Below are 27,989 nucleotides of genomic sequence, written 5' to 3' on the forward strand. Positions count from 1 at the left end.
TGCAATGTGCACATGCCCCCCATATATGCCCCACCCTCTGCACATGCGTGTGCAGCCCCCTGCATGACCCCGCCCCCCATCCGTACACGAGCAGCTCACACAGAAGCCCCCTGCTGCCCCACACAAGCGCTGCAGAGACCCCAAAACCAAAAAAAAAGTGGTGTTATTAGCCATCAAAACTCAAAAATACACTTTTTCCCAACAATTGTGGCCACTACTGTATCAAAGAGAGATCTAACCTAGAACTTAAGGACAAATTTCCTGACAGAACAGTTAATCAGCGGAATGGCTTGCCTTCAGAAGTTGTCAATGCTCCATCACTGGAGGCTTTCAAGAAGAGATTGGACAGACATTCGTCCAGAATTATATAAGATCTCCTGCCTGAGCAACTTTGTTATTCTGAATAGAACGTGAAGTAGTTGGTTCTAGTTTTAGTCCTGGAGAAGCATCCCATATTTAGCAGAGAAGATGAATGGGGCAGCACGTCCACCTGAATTTCAGAGAAGGAAACTTAGCTAGGTGATGTTACCATCCAGCTTGATATGACCCAAGATCTACAGTAGTGGTCAAAATTGTGGAAACCTTTTGGGAAAAGCGTATTTTTGAGATTTGATAGCTAATAACACCACTTTTTTTTTTGAAGTTTCAAGATAATCCTATTCCACTGCTGGAATGGCCTGGGAATAGCCCAGACCTTCACCCAATTAAAAATCTATGGAGCCGACTAAAGAAACTTCTTAGTCAGAAGCGACCCAGCAATAAAACCCAGTTAATAGAAGCCCTCATTCAATCTTGGTTTCACATTATAACAACTGCAGAACTAAAAGACTTGGTTCACTCCATGGGAAGACGTTGTAAGGCCGTCATTCATGCTAAAGGTTACCCAACGAAGTATTAACTGACATGGGGATCATTTTTGTATATCTCGTTTTTCCTACGTGTTTCACTTTTCTTCTTTATACTGTAACTGCTATTCTAATAGCAAACCCTTCATAAAAGTGATAGTATTACATTCTTGATTAAATTATCTTTCCATTGATATAGTAAGTAAGCTTTTTATTGCGGTCAGAGACCAAATTAAAATACACATAGAAAGGGAGTATATTTTACAAATATATCCGTTGATATATAATTTTATGGTACTACTCCCAAAAAAAGTGGTGTTATTAGCTAGTTTTAGAAAATACACTTTTCCTAAAAGGTTTCCCCAATTTTGGCCACTACTGTATGTGTAGTCCTTGATTTACAACCTCAGCGTTTCAGTTGCTAAACAAGACAAGATAAGTGGATTTTGTCCCATTTAGTGAAGTGAATCAGCTGTTAAGTGAGTAACATGGTTGTTAAGTGAATACTTTTTAGAAAGTACACTTTTTCCAAAAGATTTCCACAATTTTGGCCACTACTGTTAAGAAGGTCTTGGTCATTTCAGTCCTGTGTTGAGAATAAGAGAATGAAGGAATGCCTTTTCCAAGGCTGAATGGTGTGTTGGAACTGAACAACTCCAGTCAGCTTAAAATTCAGAAGAGCCCACTTTGCAAACATGTGTATTTGTGACATTCACTTCGGAATTATGAAAAATCCAAGGACGGACATAAAACACACAGTGTGCGTTCCTTCTGCAAGCTATGTAAAATTGCTCCGGCCCTGGGAATCTCACAGAGAGCCTGCGAAATGGTTGTGCGGTGTGTGAGATTTTCCCCGAACCCTTGTTCTATGTTTGTAAGTTTTCACCACCTGGTTGTTAATTGTTCTTTTGTTTTTGCAATTGAATTGTGTCGGAGCCTCCCGGAGTCAGGCAGGTGAAGGAGGTGATTATAGAAATTCAACAGATCAAGCCAAATAATGGGCTGGGAAGTTTTGTTGCCTGTACTTTTGTGTGAGAAGGCACACAAATGTAAGGGACACCAGCTCAGCCCCGCCCTCTGCTTCTACGGACTATAAACTGTCACGACAGGCTTCTTAGATATCCAGGAAAATCTTCTTCCTGCCCAGAGTGGTGGTGGTGGTGGAATCTCTTCTTTTCCTGATCATCTGGAGAAGATACCTCGGTGGGAATTATAGAGCTTCCGCAATGGTGCTAGGACGGAAGTGGCCAGGTTTCCTTCCTACGTTGTTTATCCTGTTCTTTGCTGTGAATATCTTGTTTGTGATGCACGTGAAACACGAAATGCAGAGCCTAAGGAGGGAACCCGGCGGACATCGAGAGCAACAAGCTTTGGATTCCGCGAAGGAGAACGACTTCGTCGGACATCTTGAAAAAATCGAGGCCCTGTTCCTCAATCTATGTAAGTAAGGAAAGGCGCCATTTTCTAGTGAGGCTTTCCTGCCTAAGCGGGGAGTTGGACTAGAAGACCTCCAAAGGTCCCTTCCAACTCTGTTATTCTATCTTCTTTATTATAACAACTCTCGGAGCGTATTGCAGATGGTCCTCTAACTTACAACGGTTCATTTTGTGACAATCCAAAGTTACAACGGGCACGGGGAAAAAGTGGTTTATGACCGTTTTTGAACACTTGTGGCCGCGGTCACATGAATAAAATTCGGATGCTTCATATTTATGACGATCGCAGCGTCCTGAGGTCACGTGATCCTCTTTTGTGACCTTCTGGCAAGTGAAGTCATCGGGGAAGGCCAGATTCACTTAACAGCCAGGTTCCTAACGTGCCACCTGAAATAATTCACTTAACGTGGCAAGAAAGGTCATAAAATGAACTCAATGAATGTCTCACTTAGCAACAATTGTGCTAAGTGAGCGCTCAATTGTGGCCATAAGTCAAGGACTACCTGTATTGTACAGGATTTCATTGTTCTGAGTTTCAAAACTTGTCATTTTGCTTGAGCATTGTTTTCTGGCCTTTTCCGGGAGAAGTAATTCGAAACAAAGCAGGTTAGAAAGAAACAATTTTGCCTAATATTAGTTATATAACTAATATATAAGTTGCCCTGCAGTACGATGGATGGCCAATAAATTTGATAAATAAATAATTATGAAGTAGATTACATAGCTAGCCTCTGGCTCTCCATTCCAACCGCTATTACTATTGGTCATATTGTGGGGTTTAAACAATTATTTGACAATTACCCAACTGTGATATTTCATCACTGCAATTTTTGCAGTTTCAATCATGAATGTGAACTCTAGCTTTGAAGTCCAACAATTTAGAACTGTAACTAAACATTGCTGCATGCCATGTACCAAATGCTCCTCTTTTTTTTTATTAAAATTTTTTTTATTGAATAAACATTAAAAACATTGGCCACAGTGTGACCATCCTGGTCTTAACATATCCATACATATTCTTTCCACAACAATAAATATAATTACTATTTAACATACATTGCTACTTTGTTCTTATATACATATCCCTTATCTTCATTTACTATCTGTTTACTATTTGTTTACTATATACATTTATTAATACTACCCAGTATTCATTCTACAAACCCTAAATCTTTTTTGTTCCAACTCCTTTTCTCCTTTCCAATCAATAATACCAGATTATTCCAGATTTTATAGTATTCTGTCTCATTCTTGTTTTTGAGTTCTAGTGTCAACCTGTCCATTTCTTCACACGTCAAAATCTTCCTTATTATTTCTTCTTCCAGAGGGGTTTCTTCCTTTTTCCAGTACCAAATGCTTCTTAATATAACTTATCAAATAGAAATATCGTCAGCTATTAAATTCTCAGGGATGCTGGGTGCAAAAAGCCATGTTATTTACGAAATACTCCTATAATGCAAAGTAAAACTCTTTCTTCAAGGAGCTTATGAAAAGCAGAGGAAGGCAAGGTAAGAGAAGAGAAGTAGAAGGATTCTCCGAATAGCAACTGAGAACAAAGCCGAAGGTAGCTCACGCACCCAGTAAGTGCTGGGATCAATTCCCTCTCCTGATTTTGCTGAATATTTTAAGATGTTTTTATAAACATGGGAAGCTAAGATGTTACCAGACCTCTTGTGCAAGAGAGGAAGGAAAAGAGGGAGGGAAGGGGAGCCGAGGGGAAGTTTGGGGAGAGGAGAGGGAAGAAAATTAGCTCATAAAATCATCTGCTACAATGTCCTACCTGTCAATGTCTACTTCAGCTTCAACCACAACAATACAGGAGCACACAATAGATGCAAACTTACAGTGAACCGCTCCAAACTCGATTGCAGAAAATACGACTTCAGCAACAGAGTGGTCAATGCCTGGAATGTTCTACCTGACTCTGTGGTCTCATCCCAAAACCCCCAAAACTTTATCCTAAAACTGTCTACTGTCGACCTCACCCCATTCCTAAGAGATCTGTAAGGGGCGTGCATAAGAGCACCAGCGTGCCTACAGTCCCTGTCATAATGTTCCCTTTAATTGTGTTCATTTTGTGTATTCAATTCATGCTTCTACTTATATATATTATCTATAATGTACTCGACAAAATAAATAAAATAAAATAAAATAAATAAAAGAGGAGGGGAGAGGAGAGGGAGGAAAGAGAAGAGAGGAGAGGAAGGGAGGGAAGTGGGAGGAAGCAGGGGACGGGAGGGTGGAGGAGACTACAGGAGGGTAAAGGAGAGGGGAGGGGAGGGGAGGAGAGGAGAGGAGAGAGCAGGAGAGGGGAAGAGAGAGCTGGGGAGGGGAGAACGGGAAGGGAGGTAGGGGAAAGCAAGGAAGGAGAGGAGAGCAGGGGAGGAGAGGAGAGAGCAGGGGAGAGCAGCGGAGTGGAGAGGAGATAGGAAGGGTACATGGGATTTCTTAAGACTTTATTGCACCTTTATTGCGACAAAATTATTACTCAGAAATTTGCACTTGGTTCTTACCAAAATAAACACTGAGGCACAACATTTCTTACTTGTCGTTTCCACTTCTTTTTCCCCTTTTTTTGCATAAAGTTTTTTATTTTATAACATATACAAATTCCATTTTTGGTTAAACAGCGTGTTGTCTGTGTACAAACAGTTTTAGGAAATAATCATCAACCACGTTCATTACATCGATATTCATTCTATCGTAATAATCATAATAATAGTACTGATACTTGCTTATCCGCTTTAACAAGCCTCCCTTTTTTTTCATTGGTCCTTTTCTTATATTTCCATGATTCTAACTTCTGTTTTTGTCAGCTAACCGTTGATAAAATAAGTCCCAAGTCTCAAAAAGTATTCAGTTTCTTCCTTTTCTTTAATTGTAAGTGTTAATCTATCCATTTCTGCACATTTTCATCCGTAGGGATCCCTTCACTTTTCCATTGTTGTGCAAATACAATTTTGTCTGCATTCAGTACATGTAAAATCAAATATGTATTCCCCTTGTTATACTTTATCTGGTAAAATGCCCAACCAAAATATTTTGGGCTTTAAATCAATATGTTGTTGTACCATTTTTTCCAAACACGTACGGTATGTAGTTTTGTTGGAACTTTGTAGTTTTGTAGGTTTTTTTGCTTTTGGGCATGTCCACCACATGTGATAATATGAACCAGATTTCTGATGGCATTTCCAACATTTAGCAGACATATCCTTAAACATCTTTGCCAACCTTGAGGGTGGAAAATGCCATCTATAAAACATTTTATAAAGATTTTCTTCATATGCAGTTGAGATCGTTAATTTATCATTTCTATCCCACAGTTTCTGCCATTCATCTAATTCTATTGTATAACCAACATTTTTTAGCCCATACTATCATTGTCTCCTTTACTCGCTCGTCTTCCATCTTGATGCTTAATAAGTAGCTATATTTTTTCTTGATTGATTTTTCATTCGTTCCTGTTAATATCTGATCTAATTCTGTTAATTCTTTACGAAAACCATACATTTTAGCATCCTTCTCATATTGAGGTTGTATCTGCGCTTCTGGCCTCCATGCTATGTCCATCTCTTGACTACTCAGTTCTTGCTTCATTTGTTTGGTTTTTTTCACGCTTAAATTTAACATTTTATTTTGATTTGATCAAGATACCTTTATTATTATTATTATTACTCTTATAATGTTATGGAATGGAACACTAATCGCTTGGGAGACATCCTTCTGCTCAACCTTACAGTTGGAAATTCTCCCGGAAAGAAATCGGATGATCCCATTGGAGATGCTCTTTAAGTGGTCAAGGAGGCATTGGCTACCTTTTCAAAAAGTGATGGTTGTCCTAGCTCAGGGGTCAGCAACCTGTGGCTCCAGAGCTGCATGCGGCTCTTTGGGCTCTCTGCTGTGGCTCCCTGTCAGGTGATCCCACCATTGTCTGGCCCCGCCCCTCGCCCTCCCCTCCCAGTCACTCCTCACCTGGCCTGAGAAGGTAAGGGTGACAGTGGGGGATGGAGAAGCAGCCAGGGCAGAGACAGAGAGATACAGAGAGAGGGGAAGAGAGAGAGACAGAGACAGAGAGAGAGGGAGGGAGGGGAGAGAGAGAGATGTCAAAAGGATTTTGTGGTTCCCAGTGTTTTTTAACAACTGGTTCTCTGCCCTAATGACCGGCTGGGTAGGTGTGGCTAGGGGGGTGTCATGTGACTGGTGGAAGTGAGTGACATCGAGTTGCCTACGCCCACTCAGGTTTTGTGGCTCCTGGTGTTTTCTTTTCTGTGGGAAACAGGTCCAAATGGTTTTTTGAGTATTTAAGGTTGCAGACCCCTGTCCTAGCTGAACCACCGAAAGGGACAAAGGAACTACTCTACTCTTGGAAAGAGCGAGGAGTAAATCCTAGCAGAAGTCCAAGGGAACTGGATGGGCTCTTCTACTGGTACTGGGGTCGTACCCCACAATCCTATAAACTCTCACAGAGCCAGGCTCAGACATATTGGCTGAGGTGACATCTCCATCTTCACTGTGCTTCTACATATCGAAAGCTATGTTCCTCAGTTGTTCCTTGTTCTCTCCAGAGTCAAGGCATGGGCAAAAGTAGGGGTACACCTTCTCGGTGAAAGTGTCCATGAAAGTGTAGAGGTGAGACATGGACATGGCATCATAAAAGGATACCTGGCCCCCTTCGTAATCCAAATAGCTCCCCACTCTGCACAGATGGCCAAGCAAGGTTAGACATTTGGGGTGGACATCTACGGCCTTTAGCTCATTCTTATTCCTCAGCTTGATCAACCAGTGGCCTTCCTTGGGTGAGGGGGCATAATTCCCTTTCCGGTTAATGCTTTCCTGGACAACTCCTAAAGTCCACTTGTTCTTCTTCTTCACTTCCACTTCTCAATAATACTTCCCAGTGGTGAATCCTTCAGAACCTAAGACTGAAATGCTTTGTCTTAAGTTCCCCCTTTTCATTCAGGATATCTTTGGATCTGGTAATGTTTTCACTGGTGGTATTTAAATATTAAATAATTTTATTGTCATTGTATGGGTATACACAGTATACCCATACAATGAAATTCACTTAACACCCAAAGACCAGGTCCAACACACATAACAATCCCCAAACACACTCCCACCCACCACAATTCTCCACTCCTAAACCACCCAAACATCCACACAACAGACCAAGTAGTACTGTCCAATAGCTCACCCTTTAGTTCATTATTGAGTGCAATTATAACTCTGGGATAAAACTATTAAGAAAACGTGTGATCCAAGTTTTAATTGTTCTGTATCTTCTGCCAGAGGGCAACAGTGCAAAAAGATTGTAAGCAGGATGGGAAGAGTCTCTGAGAATGTTATGCAACTTTCTCAAACAACGAGATTCGAAGATGTCGTCCAGGGCTGGTAGCTGGAGTTTGATGATGTTCTGGGCAGTTTTAATGATTCTCTGTAGAGCTTTTTTGTCCACTAGAGAGCTGCTCCCATACCGTGCAAGAATGCCGTATGTCAGGACACTCTCAATGGTGCTGCGATAGTAGGACAGAAGTAGATGCTGAGATAGATTTATTTTCCTGAGCGTTCTCAGGAAGTACAGCCTCTTCTGTGCCTTCTTCACAAGCATGTTAGCATTCATAGTCCATGAGAGGTCCTCCGAGATATAAGTGCCCAGAAATTTAAAACTACCCACCCTCTCCACCTCCTCACCATTTATGTACAATGGTAGATGTACATCTCTCTTCCTCCTGAAGTCAATTATAAATTCTTTAGTTTTTGTGGTGTTAAGTGTGAGATAATTTTCATTACACCACAATGTCAGTCCTTGTACTTCCTTTCTGTAAGCAGACTCATTGTTCTTATTAATGAACTATTTAGCCGGTTCTATCCATTTTGGGCAAACTGGAAGTGACGGCTGCGGGAAGCTCCGCCCACCCGCCCGGACGCCATCACGTCCCATTTTTGACCCTCTGCGCATGTGCGCAAGGCCCTGTGCATACGTGCTCACATTTGCGAACCGGTAGCGAAGTTCAGTGAATGCCACTCCTGAATATTTTCCATATTGATTACATTTGGGTGAATCAGTGCCAGGCATTGTCATTTCCAGTACCTGTGTGACATTTTTCCTCGATGACCTTTTAACCAGCGTTTGAGTGTCAACATTTCAATCTGAGAAGGATCAGATCATGAAGATCTTTGTCCAAGCTAATTTTGCCCCCCCGCCTTTGCGATTGCAGCAAAATCTGATTCAACCAGACACAAAGCTGGGAAAGCAAGAAGTATTTGTGGAATTTGGCCCCACAATTATGAATAAGTGAAAAGCCCATTGTTCGGCGTTTTAAAAAAAAAAACTACCTTGATCAAAATTAACTTGCAATTTATCATCATTGTCCTGAGGGCAGGACAAGAAGGAACGGATGGAAACTAACCAAGGAGAGAAGCAACCTAGAACTAAGGAGAAATTTCCTGACAGTGAGGACAATTAATCAGTGGAACAACTTGCCTCCAGAAGTTGTGAATGCTCCAACACTGGAAGTTTTTAAGAAGATGTTGGACAACCATTTATCTGAAATGCTATAGGGCTTCCTGCCTGAGCAGGGGGTTGGACTAGAAGACCTCCAAGGCCCCTTCCAACACTGTTATTCTATTCCATTCAAGTTCTCCTCCAACCCTATGACTCTATGTTCTATTCTAAGTTATTTCTTTATGAGGTTTGGGCATTTTATCCCTCTGCCTATTGCTTCTGTTTTGTGTTTTTTCAGCAAATTACATAAAATTATCAGAGGGAAAAAAGAAGGCAGCAAATGAATTGAATTTGCCCGAGAAGCCACACCAGGAAATACAAGAAGACCAACAGGGCAAGGAAAACCGGAAGGAACCTGAGGCGCCTCCCAGGATGCGGTTCCCAGATTCTCCTCTGTTCCAGAGATGGGGCAAAGATTTAATGGAGGACCAGCAAATTGTAGCCCAGAAACTTTTCGATAAGTACGGGTACAATGTTTACCTCAGTGATCGCTTGCCTCTGGAAAGGCCTTTGAAGGATACCCGACCTCCCAGGTGAAGTAGCATCTTCTCCATCTACAAGGCTTTAAACTGCTTGCAGAGCTGTACCGGTCTACTCATTTGTTTTTGGAGGCACCGGTCTACCACCACACTGCCTTTTAACACTGATCAGCTGTAGGGCGGCCCTTTAAAGCCCCACGGCAAGAGTTTAAACAGTTTTTTTCCTTCTAGCCAATCAGCTGGGACTCGGGAGGCAGCAAATAGATTGGGGGCGGGGCCAAATAAAAGGTAAGAATAATGCGGGCGGGGGGGGGGAGGCAGGAGGGCCCAGCTCCCAAACAAAGAGAACCGGTTTGGTGACGTCATATCGTCACCCGCTACCAGCTCGGCCGAACCGGGAGGAACCCACCACTGAACAGGCTGACACAGAGGGCAGATTGGAAAGGTTGAAGGCAGAGCCGAATACAGATAATCCTCGAATTTCGACCACAATTGAGCCCAATGTTTCTGTTGCTGAGGGAGACAGTCGTTAAATGAGTTTTGCCCTGTTTAAGACCTTTCTCGCCACGGTTGTTAAGTGAATCACTGCAGGTGTTAAGTTAGAGACTGCGACCGTCATAAATACAAGTCAGTTGGCAGATGTCTGAATTTTGATCACATGACCACGGGGATGCTGCAACGGCCGTAAATGTGGAAAATGGTCATAAATGACTTCTTTCGGTTCTCTTGCAACGTTGGTCCCTGAACGAATTGTTGTAAGTCGAGGACTACCTGGGACATATTCTAAAAAGCGGCAGCATTGGTGTGTCTCTTCATGGTGCTACTTTTCTGCCAGAAAAGTCAATCTCCTTAATGACATTAATTAATTAATGACAGGGGGGCACTGAATTATGGGTGTGGGCATGCACGCGACCCCCCCCAGCTTCCTGCTTTTGGCTCACGACGGCAAAAAGGTTAGCCATCCGTGGTATAGGCTATAGGACTGTGACGGCGAACCTATGGCATGGGTGCCACAGGTGGCACGCGGAGCCATATCTGAGGGCACACGAGTTCAACTCCAGCACACATGTGCCCGCCGGCCAGCTGATTTCGGGCCTTCTGGGCCCACTGGAAATTGAGAAATGGGCTGTTTCCGGCCTCTGGAGGGCCTCCTGGGGGTGTTGAGGAAGGCTGTTTTTGCCCTCCCCAGGCTCTTAGAAAGCCTCTGGAGCCTGGGGAGAGTGAAAAATGGGCCCACTGTGCCATCGCGTGCCAAAAATGGGGGGAGCGCAGGAGGAGCATGCGCACGTGCGCAGGAGGGTGGGGCACGGGTGGGCATTGAATTATGGGTGTGGGCACGCATGCGCATGATCCCCCCGCTCTCCCCCCGCTTTTGGCACTCGACGGCAAAAAGGTTAGCCATCACTGCTACAGGATCTCCTTGTCGAGCCCCGGATGGGTCTCGCCATTGTTGGGGAGGAAGATGAGAAGGGGCCGAGCGGCTGTAAACTCCGGTGACGTGCTCCCAGCTTGAGCACGGGTTGGACTAGAAGACCTCCAAGGTCCCATCCTACTTTGTTATTCTGTTATTCTGCAGTTCTTGCAATCCTCCCCTTGCCTTGCGCCACAATAATGTAACGGATATTCATTTCTCCTGGTTTCCTCCAGATGTCGAGAGAAAAAATATTCGCATGATCTCCCAACCATTAGCGTGGTCCTTATATTCTTTAACGAGGCTACCTCCATCATCTTACGTGCCATCACCAGCATAATTAACCGAACACCGTCTCACCTCCTGAAAGAAATTATCCTAATTGACGATTTCAGTTCAAATGGTAAGTAGCATGGTCTGAGATCTTTCCGTGAGCAAACTTCTTTTTCACGAAATCAGGGGCTTTTACGGAACTTCAGATAGTCCCCGACTATCCAAGGCCCTTCCAGTTCTGTTCTGATTCTGATTCTGTTTGAATTCTAAAGTCCCAAAGCGATTGAGCTTCTTCATTTTCTATCACTTGGTCTATTTTTGTGATCCCACCAGTTCTTGTTTGCAGACAAAAGGTATTTCTTGCAGGCATTCTAACGTACCATTGTTACTACTTCGGCATGGCCTTGTGTGTTCTTCTTATTATTTAAATAACCAAATATCGCTCAACATTATTAAATACAGGTAGTCCTTGATGTATGACCACAATGGAGCCCAGCATTTCTGTGGTTAAATGAATTTTGCCCCATTTTACGACCGTTCTTTTCCACAATTGTTAAGTGAATATCTGCAGTTCGTAAATTAGTAACAAGGTTATTAAGTGAATCTGCTTTCCCCGTTGACTTTGCTGGCTAAATGGTCACAAAAGGGGATCACATGACCCGGGGGCACTGCAACCGTCATAAATGTGAGTCAGCGGTCAAGCATCCAAATGTAAATCACATGACTCTGGGGATCCTGTAACGGTCGTAAGTGTGAAAAAGGGTCACAAGTCACTTTTCTCAGCCCCGTTGTAACTTCGAATGGTCACTAAATGAACTATTGTAAGGGGAGGACTACCTGTAATGAAGAGAGAATGGACATTTTAGCTGTGTAACAAAAGTGGAATTTCCTCCTGTATTTTTTTTTTTTTTAATTTGATTTATATGCCGCCCTTCTCCGGAGACTCAGGGCAGTTTACAGTGCATTGAGTAATAGCTTCATACTTTTGTATATTTATACAAAGTCAGCTTATTGCCCCCACAAACTGGGTCCTCAATTTACCTACCTTAGAAAGGATGGAAGGCTGAGTCAACCTTGAGCCTTGGAGAGATTCGATCTTACTTTATTTTATATATTTTATACTTACTTTTTATATATTTTTATATATTTTATATTTACTTTATTCTGGCATGAACCTCTCAAATTAATATTGTTAAAATCTGTTGCATTTTTTTTTTTTTTTGCCAGAGGAACTTAAAGGTCCTTTGGAAGAACATATCAAAAAGTTCAACGACAAACATCCTGGATTGCTGAAAATTGTGAGACATGAAGAAAGGAAGGGCCTCACAGAAGCTCGGATTTCTGGCTGGAGAGCATCTCTGGCAGACGTGGTGGCTATTCTGGATGCACATATTGAAGTCAACACGAACTGGTAAATCTAGAACAAGGGTGTCAAACTCAAGGGTCGGGACCCAGATCCGGCCTGCGAGGTGCTTAGATCTGGCCGGTGGGGCTGCCCCAGTGAAGGACCGGCCCACGGTGCCTCTGCCAGCAAAAATGGAGCTCGTGAGGGCTGTGCGTGGCCCTCCTGAGTTCCGTTTTCTCTGGCTGAGAGTTGCAGGAGGCCATCCCAGCCGAAAACGGAGCTCGTGCGGGCCGCGTGTGGCCCTCCCCGAGCTCCGTTGTCACTGGCAGAGGGTTGCAGCCGAAAATGGAGCTCGGGAGCCCGTTGTCAACTTGCAAAGCTTTCAAGTTGCCATGAGCAGGAGGGAGGGAGAACTGAAGTGAATTCCATACATTCTTTCTGACCGCAATCAGAAGGAGGGTGTTAGGTTTCACAGCCAGCCAAAGTGGTTAATTGGAGAATGTGATTTATGACATGGCCAGAGAGGAGGGGAGAGACGGGGTCATAGGGGAACGTAAATATATGTAGGATCAGTCCTAACTGCATCCGAGTATTGCCGGAATGTTGCTCCTAATAAATGACTATATTTCCTTTGCAGTTTGGATCATGGCTCATGAATTAATTAGGGCATCTTTCGGAAACTTGACACTCGTTTTCACTGGCAGAGCGCTTGGGCTACCACAGGCACCCCCCTGACATACTGGCCACGCCCACCCCAGCCACACCCACCCCATCAAACCCAACCCTGATGTGTCCCTCAATGAAATTGTGTTTGACACCCCTGGTCTAGAACATCGTCCATCTCCAGAGAGTCACTCAACAGGTCCATTTCCCATTAACTGCGCTAAGAGATTAATTCTCCTGAGAGATAGCTAAAAACAGGTATAGAATAGGTAGAACCTCGCTCAATAACTGTATCTCCAAGAAGAATATCAGGAGTCCTAGTGAACGATCACTTAAATATGAGCCAGCGGTGTGCAGCAGCAACCAAAAAAAGCCAACACAGTTCTAGGCTGCATTAACAGAGGGAGAGGATCAAGGCCACGTGACGTGTTAATACCACTTTATAATGTCTTGGTAAAGCCACACTTGGAATCCTGCATCCAGTTTTGGTCAGAATGATGTAAAGACTCTGGATGTTGAGACTCTGGAAAGAGTGCAGAGAAGAGCAACAAAGACGGTTAGGGGACTGGAGGCTAAAATATATAAAGAACGGTTGCAGGAATTGGGTATGTCTAGTTTAATGAAAACAAGGACTAGGGGTGACATGATAGCAGTCTTCCAATATTTGAGGGCTGCCATAAAGAAGAGGGGTTCAACCTGTTAAGGATATTGTTGTTGTGTTACCAACCAGCAGAGTGTAGAGCACAGAGAAAATTTGCTGAGACCAATGAATAAGAGATGTGCAAACTGATTTATCAAAAGTTTACTTTATAGTGAAAAAACAATCTCGTAGTCTTTAAATCAATCCAAGTCTTTGCCAGTTAAATCAGTCCAGTGATAGAAAAATCTTCTTACCACACAAACAGTAGTTGGTTAGAATAACAAACTCACTCTGGTCACAAACCACGATGGTAGCAGATCCATCCAACAATGATAGCACAATGATAGCAACTCCACACACTATGGTAGCATATCATCAACTGAATACTTTACAGTACCTTTCTTAAATACGGTTACAACCAGTGATTATCTAATTACAGCATGACTCAGCATTACAATGAATCAGCAGTAAAACTTTAAAGTCACAAAATGCATATCCATGTTAAAGTCACAGAACACATATATTGCCTGGACAACTTGTTAGGCTCAAACCATATCCTAACACAACCTATTTACCAAAACACCTGAAGGCAGGACAAAAAGCAATGGATGGAAACTAATCAAAAGAGAGAAACAACCTAGAACTTAAGTTCTCTACAAGAATCTGAACTACTAATGGTGAAAACAAATTGGCGGTAGATAAGAACCAATGGAATTCAAGGTAGATCTCTTGTGGGCACGAAGGGACTCGAGACTGATGAGGCATTTGACTCCTCCCTCCGGCTCAGCCTAGTCATTTCCTACATGGCATTTTTAAAAAAAAATTAAGGAATTAAAAATTAAGGAATTAAGACTAGCGTTTCTTTCTTCTTTTTGTTATTTGAAATCCCAATGTCCAATGGTGATTGGAATCCATTTCTTGGACCGATAAAACGTAATTGAATCACAATCCCAAACGCAGAAATCAAAGGGATCTGGGCAGAATTTAGAATTAGCTGTTTCTTTCAACGGGCAGCTTCGGATAGGAAGCCATGTTACAGGAGGGGAGTTTTAAGAAAAACAGGAAAAGCGCACATTGATTTTAAAAGTCCTACATAGATCCATGAACTCTCTTCTGCTCTGACGAAGGGCTGAACCAATTCTCTCTCGGATCAAGGAGGATCACACCGTTATCATATCACCGGTGTTTGATAACATCCGTTTTGATGACTTCCAACTCACTCAGTACGCCGAGGCCGCCGATGGATTTGACTGGGCTCTTTGGTGTCTCTACGAGACCATACCAGAAGACTGGTATGCGCTGAAAGACCAAACGGCACCAATCCGGTAAGTTATAGCGATACAGGCTGAAGCTGGTATCGCCTCAACTTTTCTGGAATGAAAATAAATGGATTTTTTTTTTAATTCATGTTATTCAATGATGCTACAAGCTGGCAAGTTGAAAATATTAGCTGGTGTAGTGGCCTGTTGGCCGCCAGCCACTCCAACAGCCAAATCAGAGGAGGGGGAGGAGGCGTGAGAGTCAGGGTCAGCATCAAGGTAACCTGAGACCTCCAAGGGGGGAAGAGGAAATGGAGCTGGCAGAGAGAGAGACAGAGGTGGGCCGTCCGTCAGTCAACAGCCCCCAGGTCTGGAGGTGGCTGATGAGGAAGAGGAGGAACAGCTGGGTCCAGTGTCTTGACACGCGGATGCACAGAAGGCAGAGGAGAGGAGAGCACTGGAAATCCGTGGGCCGGTCCTTGGGACGGAAGAGGAACTGCTGCTAGCAAAGCCCCACCCTCACTCTGGGGATAAAAGTCAGGGGGCGGAGATGAATAGATGTGGCAGACAACTATTCATCTCCCTGCCGGACAGACTTTAGCCTGCATTGAGAGAGAAACTTTTTGCCGGGGCTGCTGGCGCTCCTAATAAAGGAATCTTTGAGTTAACTTCAGAGGGTTTCTCATGTTTGAAGAGCTGGATTCAGAACAGCTGGGTAATGCTAGAAGCTCTTGCCCACCTAGCAGTTCGAAAGCATGCAAATGCGAGTAGATAAATAGGTACCACTTCAGAGGGAAGATAACAGCATTCCATGCGGCTCAGTGTATAGTCATGCTGGCCACGTGACCACGGAAGTGTCTTTGGACAATGCTGGCTCTCTCAGAGATGATCACTGCTCCCAAGAGACATGACTAGACATGGAAAACCTTTACCTTTTCAGGTAGTCCTCGACTTACAACAATTCACTTTGTGACAGTTCAAAGTTAAAACGGCACTGAAAAAAGAGTGTTACAACCGTTTGTCACAGTTACGTCCTTTGCAACTTCCCTATGTGATCAAAATTCAGATACTTGGCAACTTGTTCACATTTATGACCGTCGCTGTATCCCAAGGTCATGCGATCCCCTTTTGCAACTTTCTGACAACCAAAGACAATGGGGAAGTCAGATTAACACTTAACAACGGGGTTGCTGACATCATTTGCAGTGATTCCCTTAACAACGATGGCCAGAAAGGTCGTAAAGGGGGGCAAAGCTCACTTAAGAAATATCTCACTTAACGACAGAAATGATGGGCTCTATTGTGGTCGTAAGTCGAGAGCTACCTGTAAATCATTTGTCAGGAAACAGTCTGAGCATATATTCAATGAAGCAATATGTCAGGCACCAAGAACCAAGTTTTTTCTAAGCCACCTATAGACAGAATCTTGCCAAACTAAAGCAAACAATTTTTGTCGTTCAACATATTCTATTTTTTGGAGTATAAGAGTATAAGACGCACCTTAGTTTTTGGGGAGGAAAATAAGAAAAAAAGCTGATTGGCTTGGTGGATTGGCCTCCTGGAATACCCCCAATCAGCTGTTCCCAGAGGTGAATTTTAGCAACAGGTTCCTTGGTTGTGAGCTCTTTGCCTTGCTTTTTTTTCAGCCTCTGAAACCTCTGTTTCAGAGGCTTTTTTTCCTGCCTCTGAAACTTCCGAAACTCTGTTACAGAAAAAACTTTTTTTCCTGCCTCTGAAAGCCTCCGAAACCGAGCTTGAGAAAAAAAGCCTCTAAAACTCTGTTTCTGAGGCTTTTTTCTGAAAAACTGTTTCTGAGGCTTTTTTTCTCAAGCTCTGTTTGGAGGCTTTTTTTCTCAAGCTCTGTTTGGAGGCTTTTTTCTGAAACTTTGTTTCTGATGGTTTTTTCAGCCTCTGAAACCTCCATTTGAGAAGCTGGGTGGGGCTACATTCGGAGTATAACATGCACCCAGATTTTCACCCTCTTTTTTTGGGGAAAAAGATAATAATAATAATAATAATAATAATAATAATAATAATAATAATAATAATAATTTAATTTTTTATTTCTATACCGCCCTTCTCCCGAAGGACTCAGGGCGGTGTACAGCAAAAACACAAGACACAACAATGATTAAAAATTAAAATAATAATTAAATAGATTTGGCCGGTTTAAAACCCCAAAAATTTAAAATACCCCAATTTAAAATTATTATGTTGATAGCCCGGCCTGGCGGAACAACAGGGTCTTCAGTGCGCAGCGAAACACCCGGAGGTCGGAGATCTTACGTATTTCCGGGGGCAGTTCATTCCACAGGGTTGGGGCTCCCACAGAGAAGGCCCTCCCCCTGGGTGTCGCCAGCCGACATAACTTGGCTGATGGCACCCTGAGGAGACCCTCTCTGTGGGAGCGGACTGGTCGGTGGGAGGCTATTGGTGGCAGAAGACGGTCTCGAAGGTACCCGGGTCCTATGCCATGGAGCGCTTTAAAGGTGGTAACCAACACCTTGAATCGCACCCGGAAGACCACTGGGAGCCAGTGCAGCTCGCGCAGGAGGGGTGTCACGCGGGCACAACGAGTTGCGCCCATAACCACCCGCGCGGCCGCATTCTGGACCAGTTGGAGCCTCCGAGTGCTCTTCAAGGGGAGCCCCATGTAGAGAGCATTACAATAATCCAGCCGGGAGGTGACAAGGGCATGAGTGACCGTGCGCAAGGCGTCCTGGTCCAGAAAGGGCTGCAACTGGCGGATCAGGCGAACCTGATAAAAGGCCCCCCTGGCCACGGCCATCATATGTTCTTCTAAAGACAGCCGTGCGTCCAGGAGGACACCCAGATTGCGAGCCCTCTCTGTGGGGGGCAAAGACTCACCCCCAATAGTCAGCGATGGCACCTGCTGACTATATCGGGATGCCGGCAGCCACAGCCACTCGGTCTTGGACGGGTTGAGTCTGAGCCTGTTCCTCCCCATCCAGACCCACACGGCCTCCAGGCAGCGAGACATCACATCAAGGGCATCAAGGGAGATGTACAGCGAGATGTGTCTTATACTCAAAAAAATACGGTATTTATTTAATTTTATATCTGTCTCTTGGTCCTCTGGAATGGAAATTTATTATTAAGTATCTGTATCCATTCCCGAGTTCTATTTAATGGTCCATTCAAATAGTAGCCCGATGATAAATATTCATGAATAAAAGCTGATGATCCTTTTTGTCTTCTTTGTCTTAGGAGTCCTTCTATAATGGGAATACTTGCCGCGAACCGAGAATTTTTGGGGAAGATTGGTGTTCTGGATGGTGGAATGCACATTTATGGAGGAGAAAATGTGGAATTAGGCCTCAGAGTGAGATTTTTTTTTTATTCCTTTGTCTTTTTTAATACCAGTTCATGTGATCCCTTTTTGCAACCTTCCAACAAGCAAAGTCAATGGGGAAACCAGATTCACTTCGCAACCATCTTGCTGACTTAACAACTGCAGCGATTCACTTAAAAACAATGGCAAGAAAGGTCATAAAATGGGGCACAGCTTACTTAACCACTGTCTCGCTTAGCGATAGAAATTTTGGGCTCAGTTGTAGTTGTAAGTCGAGGACTACCTATAGGTATATAATATAAAAGGTATATTTTATATAGGTATTTATATACCTATATTTTATTTAAATTTTATATTTTAGATCCATGATGGCAAACCTGTAGCACGCGTGCCAGAGGTGGCATGCAGTGCCCTCTCTGTGGGCATGCGCACTGTCGCCAGCTGCTCTTCGGGTTTCCTGCGTGCACATGCGCATCAACCAGCTGGTCTTCGCACACGCCGAAACGCAAGAAACCCAAAGTCCAGCTGGTCAGGGCCCATGCATGCACAGGAAACCCGATCAGCTGGCTTGGGGCCATGCGTGCGCCGGAATCCCAAAGACTAGCTGGCCGGGGCCCATGCGCGTGCCAGAAACCCGAAGACCAGCAGGCCGAGGCCCATGCACGTGCCAGAAACTCAACGACCAGCTGGCCGGGGCTCATGCGCGTGCCAGAAACCCGAAGACCAGCTGGCCGGGCCCCATGCGCATGCCGGAAACCCAATGACCAGCTGGCCGGGGCCCATGCACGTGCCGGAAACCCAAAGATCAGCTGGTTGGGGCCCATGTGCATGCCGGAAACCCGAAGATCAGCTGGTTGGGGCCCATGCGCGTGCCGGAAACCCGAAGATCAGCTGGTTGGGGCCCATGCGCGTGCCGGAAACCCGAAGACCAGCTGGCTGGGGCTCATGCGCACACCAGAAACCCGAAGACCAGCTGACCGAGGCCCATGCACGTGCCAGAAACCCGAAGACCAGCTGGCTGGGGCTCATGCGCACACCAGAAACCCGAAGACCAGCTGGCCGGGGCCCATGCACACACCAGAAACCCGAAGACCAGCTGGCCGAGGCCCATGCACATGCCAGAAACCCAATGACCAGCTGGCCGGGGCCCATGCGCGTGCCGGAAACCCAAAGATCAGCTGGTTGGGGCCCATGTGTGTGCCAGAAAACCGAAGATCAGCTGGCTGGGGCCCATGCGCGTGCTGGAAACTTGAAGATCAGCTGGCCGGGGCCCATGCGTTCGCCGGAAACCTGAAGATCAGCTGGCCGGGGCCCATGCGTTCGCCGGAAACCCAAAGACCAGCTGACCGAGGCCCATGCACGTGCCAGAAACCCGAAGACCAGCTGGCCGGGGCCCATGCACACACCAGAAACCCGAAGACCAGCTGGCCGAGGCCCATGCACATGCCAGAAACCCAACGACCAGCTGGCCGGGCCCCATGCGCGTGCCGAAAACCCAATGACCAGCTGGCCGGGGCCCATGCGCGTGCCGGAAACCCAAAGATCAGCTGGTTGGGGCCCATGTGTGTGCCGGAAAACCGAAGATCAGCTGGCTGGGGCCCATGCGCGTGCTGGAAACCTGAAGATCAGCTGGCCGGGGCCCATGCGTTCGCCGGAAACCCAAAGACCAGGTGCCCAGGCCCATGCACGTGGCAGAAACTCAAAAACCAGCTGGGCAGCCAGCTGGTCTTCATATTTCCAGCGCTCCAGTGCACATGTTGCGGTTTGGGCACTCATTGCCGAAAAGGTTCGCCATCACTGTTATAGATCAGTTGGAGGAGAGGAGGATGGGTGTTTTTTCTCAAAAGTGTGGGGTGTTGCTTGGACCAAGGGAGAGAAGCTTACAGATGCAACCAATCAGAGGACTCTTGTGAGTCGGCCTAGTGGGTAAAGCTCCTTTCCTCAATCAGCAGTTTGCTACCGCCATGATTCTTGAGGGAATAAAAGAGTCATATAGAATGTAGAATGATAGAGCCGGAAAGGACCTTAGAGGTCTTCTAGTCCAACCTCCTGCTGAAGACAGGAGACCTTATAACATCTTGGTCAAATGGTTGTTCAATCTATTTTTGAAAATCTCCGGCGACGGAGCCCCCACAACTCAGGGAAGAAAGCTATCCCGTTGCTTAATCATATGCCTCGCGGTTATTCTTATGAAAAGACAAATGAAGTCTGTGTTCTTATTTTACCACAGGCTTGGCTGTGCGGCGGGAGTGTTGAGGTCTTGCCGTGTGCAAGGATTGCCCACCTGGAGCGAGCCCACAAACCCTATTTACCGGATTTGTCCCTTGCTGTGAGGAGAAATGCCTTACGTGTAGCAGAAGTGTGGATGGATGAATATAAGCACATGGTCTACTACGCCTGGAACGTACCTCTTGAGGTTGTTTGGCCATTTTTATCTATGTAAGGAGTCGATTTATCAATCAGAATAGTGCTGGAAGGGACCTTGGAGGTCTTCTAGTCCAACCCCCTACTCAAACAGGAAACCCTATTTCATTTCAGACCAGTGGCGGTCCAGTTCCTTCCTAAAAGCCTCCAGTGATGAAGCACCCACAGCTTCTGGAGGGAAGATGTTCCACTAGTTAATTGTCCTCAGTGTTGGGAAGTTTAGTTCCAGGTTGGTTCTCTCCTTGATCAGTTTCCATCCATTGTTTCTTGTCTTGCTCTCTGGGGTTTTGGAAAATAAATTGACCCCCTCTTCTTTGTGGCAGCCCCTCAAAGTAGAGTGGGGGGCGGGGAATCAACCTATTTTCCAAAGCACCAGAAGACAGGACAAGAAACAATGGATGGAAACTGATCAAAGGTAGACTAACCAAGTATCGTAGTTGAGCCTGAAACGAAGAGACACAAAATGGGTTAAAATCGGACCACTGCTTCGTTGCTTTGAAGCTGAAGGAAAAAATTCAACAGGAAATTCTTTCTTTCTTTCTTAGTTGTCAGCCTGGTAGACATTCAAAGATCAGGAACTGAGAGATGGACAAGAATGGTTTATCCGCCAATCAAAACTTTGAAGAGACCTCTGTCTCTGCCCTAAATCACATTTTGTGGAAATCCAGGACTCAGAAGAAATAATTTAATTTAAGTTAAGTTAAGTTAAATTAAATTATTTCTTCTGAGTCCTGGATCATTTTCTATTAATCACTTGAATGATAAATGGAAGGCCCAATTTTCTTATTTTAATGGATTTACCTTGACCCCTTATTATATTCTTCCTTTGTTTCATTATTTGATCCACATTCATTCTCTCTATATGAACTGAAGGCCACAATAGCTGGAGAATTTAATTTAATTTAATTAATTTAATTTAATTAATTTAATTTAAGTTAATTTAAGTTAATTTAATAATTTAATTTTTTAATTTAATTTTTTATTTAATTTATATTTTATTTTATATATTATTTTATTATTTTATTTTATTTTTATTTATTTTATATTTTATATTTATTTATTTTTATTTATTTTATATTTTATTTTATTTTATTTTTTTATCTTATTTTTATATTTTATTTTATTTTTATTTTACATTTTATTTTATTTTATTTTATTTTATTTTTGAATTTATTTATTTGATTTTTATACTGCCCATCTTGTCCACCCTTCTCTTCCTTTGAACAGCCATCTATTACTGTGGAAATTAAATTGTCGTGGATGTGTTCGGTGTCTGAGTAAAACAGTGGGAAGTCTCTTAGGTTTTCTTTCCAACTTCTCTGAGTATAAATTGAAATGCCTCTAAATTGAATCATTTGAATTACGTATTTGGCACCTCCTTGAAACCGATGTCCTCCTTTTCCAGAATTCTGGGATCGATTACGGAGACGTTTCTTCTAGAAAAGAACTAAGGAAGCGACTGAACTGCAAAAGCTTTGATTGGTATATCAAAAATGTCTACCCTAACTTGGTACCTCAGGTTAACATTGTAGGCTATGGAACAGTAAGTAAAAGCTGGTAAGATGATATATTGTTTGCTTTTTAGTTAAACAGCGCATCACTATATTTGAAGTGCCCACGCACAAACACACACACACTGTTTTTCAAAGACGCACTGAGTCTCCCAAGTTAGCAGGCTTCCTTGCTTTATTTGTATATTTAAATATATATATTAAGAATTGTCCTAAAAATGCGAGTTCCAGGTATAGTTATAGAAGAGGCGATAGACATCACGATCTCCGGAACGTTTAAAAGTTTAAAATTTTTTAACATTGCTCCTAGAAGCACGAAGCCGAAGACACCAGCCTGAAGATGACGAATGAGACTTCGTCGAAACGTTGCCAAGAAACCTCCAATTTTACGTGGGAGAAAACCCGAATAACCAAAGACCTACATACAAACACCCGCGAAAACCTCAGAAAACACACACACACACACACACACACACATATATATAGAGAGGGGGGGGGGAGAGAGCTCTCGCTTCACAATCAGGAGGCTGTGAATTCGATCCTAGGTAGAGGCAGATATTTCTCTCCCTGGGCACATTGAGAATTATCTGTTGAAAAAAAACTCCACATTGGCGACAGGAAGGGCATCCAGCCAGTAAACACTCAACTCCATTCAGTTGCCCAGACTCCACCCCAAAAGGGATTATGTAGGTAGAACCTGGCTAAAGAGAAATACATATAAAACCTACGAAAAAGAAAGAAAAACAAATATATATATATATATTTGTTTTCTGAGGTTTTCGCGGGTGTTTGTATGTGGGTCTTTGGTTATTCGGGAAGTGTCTTGGATATATATATATATATATATATATATATATATATATATATAGAGAGAGAGAGAGAGAGAGAGAGAGAGAGAGAGAGAGAGAGGGGGGGGGGGAGAATTGTCCTAAAAATGCGAGTTCCAGGTATAGTTGTAGAAGAGGCGATACACATCACGATCTCCGGAACGTTTAAAAGTTTAAAATTTTTTATTTTAAAGCTTGTACTAAGCTTTCGGCGGCCCCTACCGACTTTGTCAGAGTATAAAATCCCCATTGAGGAGCTTGCTTGCTTTTATGTAATGCTGATCAATTTAGTCATTGCGCGCGTAACAGGCCCACACCCTTGCGTTCCCCCTGTAATTAACTTTTTTTCTGCCTTAGTCATGCTGACAGATGACGATGCATTTTCCCCTGCCTCCTTCCCCATTGTGTGTTGCCTCTTTCTCTCCCTGGGGGATAATGCAGGGTTATCAGGCATTGCTTTGATGGTATTTCTCCCGGCTCTCTCTCCTTCATTGTTATGCCTTTCCCGTTTAGGAATACACGTTGCCTCCTCTGAACCTATTTGTTTTGCCCATGATCTTATTTCAATTCTTAAACATCCATACATTTTGTCATTTCTTCATATATATTATTTAAATTTGATTTATATGCCGCCCTTCTCCGGAGACTCAGGGCGGCTTACAATGCGTTAAGCAATAGCCTTCATCCTTTTGTATATTTATACAAAGTCAGCTTATTGCCTCCACAAACTGGGTCCTCATTTAACCTACCTTAGAAAGGATGGAAGGCTGAGTCAACCTTGAGCCTTGGCGAGATTCGAACTGGTGTAATTGCAGGCAGCTGGATGTTAATTACAGTGCTTTAGTCTGCAGAGCTAAACCAGGCTCATATTAATATTATATTAAGTCATATTGACTTAATTAATTCATTATTACCATTCTATTACTTCATCGATTATTTATATTCTGCTGCTCTATTTTATTGAGCCTCCTTTGCCTGCTCACTGAGTTGGAATTGTAAATCCGGGTCTTTGCCTTTCCTTATCCTGTAGATGAAAAACACGCTAAGTAAGGAAAATTGCATAGATCAAGGACCGGTTCCCGGGAACACTCCCATATTGTACGTCTGCCATGGATATAGCCCACAGGTAAATTGGCAACGCACTCTTTCTGGCAATGCCAAAACAGCGAAGAAAATACCCGTTTCATAGATAGGGTTTCGAGGGACCTTGGAGCAGTGGTGAAATCTAAAATTTGTTACTACCGGTTCTGTGGGCGTGGCTTGGTGGTGGGGGTAATGTGACTGGGTGGGCGTGGCCATTTTTTTTTAAACTTTAAAAACCATTTTTTCTACAACCTCTTCGGTGAAGAGGTTGTAAAAAAAAATGCTTTCAAAAGGATCTGACGATCCCAGCTGAGTTGCCTGATCGTCAGAGGCTTTTTTTCTTTTAAATGCCTCTGACGATCAGGCAACTCAGCTGGGATCGTGAGAGGCATTTAAAAGAAAAAAAAACCTCTGACCATCAGGCAACTCAGCTGGGATCGTCAGAGGCATTTAAAAGAAAAAAACCTCTGACGATCAGGCAACTCAGCTGGGATCGTCAGAGGCATTTAAAAGAAAAAAAACCTCTGACGATCAGGCAACTCAGCTGGGATCGTCAGAGGCATTTAAAAGAAAAAACCTCTGACGATCAGGCAACTCAGCTGGGATCGTCAGAGGCATTTAAAAGAAAAAAAGCCTTTGATGATCGCGCGGCTCAGCTGGGCATGGGGGGGGGCAGGGATTTTTGCTACCGGTTCTCCGAACCACCCGCCTCCATCGTTACCAGATCAGGCGATCCAGTCCGAACTGGGAGCATTTCACCCCTGCCTTGGAGGTCTGCTCGAGCAGGAGACTTGGAACGGTTACGAAACGAACGATTGTAAGTCGAGGACTGTCTTTATTTCCAGCACATGTTCTATCACAGCACTGGAGAATTCTTTGTGGGAGGTTTACGATCTCGGCGCAACACGGTTGACAGATGCTTGACAGACTCCGGAGAAGGAAAGCTGCCAGTCATCGAGCAATGTGACGAAGCCCAGAGAAAAGGCCTGAACATGCACTGGGACTTCATGCAAGTAAGGTTTTAATTTCTGGAGCCGTGGGGGCAGAGTGGTTAGAATTTGGTATTGCAGGCTAATCCTGCCGACTGCCAGCGGTTCGATCCTGACCGGCTCAAGGTCGACTCAGCCTTCCACTTGACCTTACTAAAAGCATACATTTTCTCTACCAATGTGTTCTGATCCGGCTCCCCAAACACGACAAACCCTCTGTAGTTAAATCAATGATTCCTTTATTAGGAGCCCCAGCAAAATGTTTCTCTCTCAATGCAGGTGTGAAGTTTCCGAAAGATGCTCTAACAAGTCTGCCACACCTATTCATCTCCGTCCTCTGCCTTCTATCCCCAGAGCTAGGGTGGGGCTCTGCTAGCAGCAGTGGCTCGTCCGTCCCAAGGACCGGCCCATAGATTTCCACTGCTCTCCTCTCTTCTGCCTTCTGTGCATTCACGCGTCAGGCACTGGACCCAGCTGTTCCTCCTCTTCCTCATCAGCCACCTCCAGACCTGGGGGCTGTTGACTGACGGCCGGCCCAGAGTCCACCTCTCTCTCTCTCTCTCTGCCAGTTCCATTTCCTCTTCCCCCTCGGAGCTCTCAGGTTGCCTTGATGCTGGCCCTGACTCCCACGCCTCCTCCCCCTCCTCTGATTTGGCTGCTGGAGGGGCCGGTGCCCGACAGGCCACAATACAGTGGAGTTAAGAGTCTTTCTTTCCGAAGCGTCCAAGCTGGGACGGGCCTGACAACTGATCTTCTTGACAATATGAGTGTGAAGTAGTTTACCTGGAAGAGAGATAGATTCACCCCTCCGGAGGTCTCCAAACAAGGCCAAATGCTCAACTGTTAAGAGATGGTGGAGTGTTGACCACAAGGGACAAGAGGATCTACAAGATCCCTTCCAACTTGTCCATTCTCTAAAGGTGCACACTCCCCTCTCACCCAGTATTTGAGAGCAATAACAATATCGCTTCTAACTATGCTTTTGATTGTTACCTGCATTCACAATATTGCACTGGTTATTGTTATTGCATTAGTGTTCTACTTTATAGCAGTGATGGCGAACCTTTTCCGCAACGAGTGCTGAAAAGATCGCACGGAAACCGCGCCTGCATGCGCGCTCGTCAGGGCCACACTCCGGAAAAGCCAAACTTCCAGGTTCTAGCACATATGCGCGCCCGACAATCAGCTGGCCGGCACGCATGCATACACCAGTTTTCAGCACTGTCCCGCGTGTGAAGGACAGCTGATCATCACACACGCATGAAACCTGGAAGACAACCAGGCAAGGCCGTGTGTGCCGGGCGACATGGCTTCACATGCCACTTCGGGCACGTGTGCCATAGGTTCGCCATCACGGCTTTATAGCTTGCTTCAGTGGTGAGATCTATAATTTGTTACTACCGGTTCTGTGGGTGTGGCTTGGTGAGGTGGGGTAATGTGACTGGGTGGGCGTGGCCAATTTTTTAAAAAAACTTTTAAAACCATTTTTTCTACAATCTCTTCGGCGAAGAGGTTGTAAAAAAAACTGCTTTCAAAAGGCTCTGACGATCCCAGCTGAGTTGCCTGATCGTCAGAGGCTTTTTTTTTTTCTTTTAAATGCCTCTGACGATCAGGCAACTCAGCTTGGATCGTCGGGCATCGTCTTGAATCGTCAGCTTGGATCGTCAAACTCAGCTTGATGATCAGGCAACTCAGCTTGGATTGTCAGAGGCATTTAAAAGAAAAAAAAAAAAACCTCTGATGATCGCACAGCTCAGCTGGGCATGGGGTGGGGCAGGGATTTTTGCTATCAGTTCTCCGAACCACCCGCCTCCATCGCTACCGGATCGAGCGATCCGGTCCGAACCGGGAGCATTTCACTCCTGGCTTGCTTGCATAGTTTTACATAGTTATAAGCTATCCCTAATATTAACACAAACAGAGGATACATTCAATAATAAATATTTACAGGCACCGAATTCAATTTTTTTTTTTAATTAATACAAGCTTTTTGTTTTTAAATTCTAGGGATTATCTGTAATCAACAGGAAAACGAAACGGTGTCTTGAAATCGCGAAGGATCACGGATCCCCCTATTATACTCTAGTTATGCAAAATTGCACAGGACAAAAATGGTTTATTCAAAACACCGTCAAGCAATGGGGGAAGCAGCCGTAAGGCAGCGGGTAAGTTTTTCTTCGATTCCGAAAGGAAGCTGCAGGGTAGCACAGAGACTAATGGGCATAGTCTGACTTTTTTTTTTCCAGTCGGGGAATACATTGGAAGATTGTTACCTGATTTTTGATTCCGGTGTGTGTGATTACTTGCGACCACAACTGAGCCCCAAATTTCTGCTGTTAAGCAGGACGGTCGTTAAGTGAGTTTTGCCCCGTTTGACGACCTTACTTGCCAGAGTTGTTCCTTTGGAAGAGGAAGAAGACTTCAAATCCACCAAAACGCGTGACGTTCACAAGTTATTATCTTAACTTTCTCTTCTGTCAACTGAACAACGCAGATTCTTTCAAGCCATTTCCGTGAATGCTCCCCCCCCCCGTTAATATTGTTAATAATCGTTAAACTTTCCACTGGAATAGCTGACCAACGTTTTAATGTTTTATTTCGGAATACCAGCCAAGATGCTACCGGAATCAGGGTGGGTTCTAAAAGTTTTTACTACTGGTTCTGTGGGCGTGGCTTATTTTGTGGGTGTAGTTTGATGGTCATGTGACAATTATATAGGATTTAGCAGAGGTACTGGTCTACCAGGCTTTTAACTGCTTGCAGAGCTGTACCGGTCTACTCATGTGTTCTTGGAGCGTTCCAGTCTACCTATTTGTTTTTCGAGCGCACTGGTCTACCACGACACTGCCTTTTAACACTGATCAGCTGTAGGGCGGCCCTTTTAACATTGATCAGCTGTAGGGCGGCAAGAATTTAAATAGTTTTTTTCCTTCTAACCGATCAGCTGGGATTCGGGAGACAGCGAATAGATTGGGGGTGGGGCCAA

At 44.3% G+C, this 27,989-nt stretch overlaps 1 protein-coding gene across 1 annotated transcript; it reads left to right on the forward strand.

Annotated features, from left to right (window-relative positions):
• Positions 1-27,955, forward strand: GALNT8 (polypeptide N-acetylgalactosaminyltransferase 8). Its single transcript, XM_034433662.3, has 11 exons — positions 1-2,285; positions 9,025-9,319; positions 10,913-11,079; positions 12,177-12,360; positions 14,725-14,922; positions 18,085-18,199; positions 20,400-20,585; positions 21,999-22,136; positions 23,962-24,057; positions 24,860-25,027; positions 27,011-27,955. The coding sequence occupies exons 1-11, from the start codon at positions 2,072-2,074 to the stop codon at positions 27,158-27,160; spliced, it is 1,911 nt and encodes a 636-aa protein (XP_034289553.2). The 5' UTR covers positions 1-2,071; the 3' UTR covers positions 27,161-27,955.
• The last annotated feature ends 34 nt before the right edge of the window (positions 27,956-27,989 follow it).

This window comes from Pantherophis guttatus, chromosome 7 (genome assembly GCF_059756535.1).
Source record: "Pantherophis guttatus breed Tessera chromosome 7, ASM5975653v1, whole genome shotgun sequence".
Lineage (NCBI taxonomy): Eukaryota > Metazoa > Chordata > Lepidosauria > Squamata > Colubridae > Pantherophis > Pantherophis guttatus.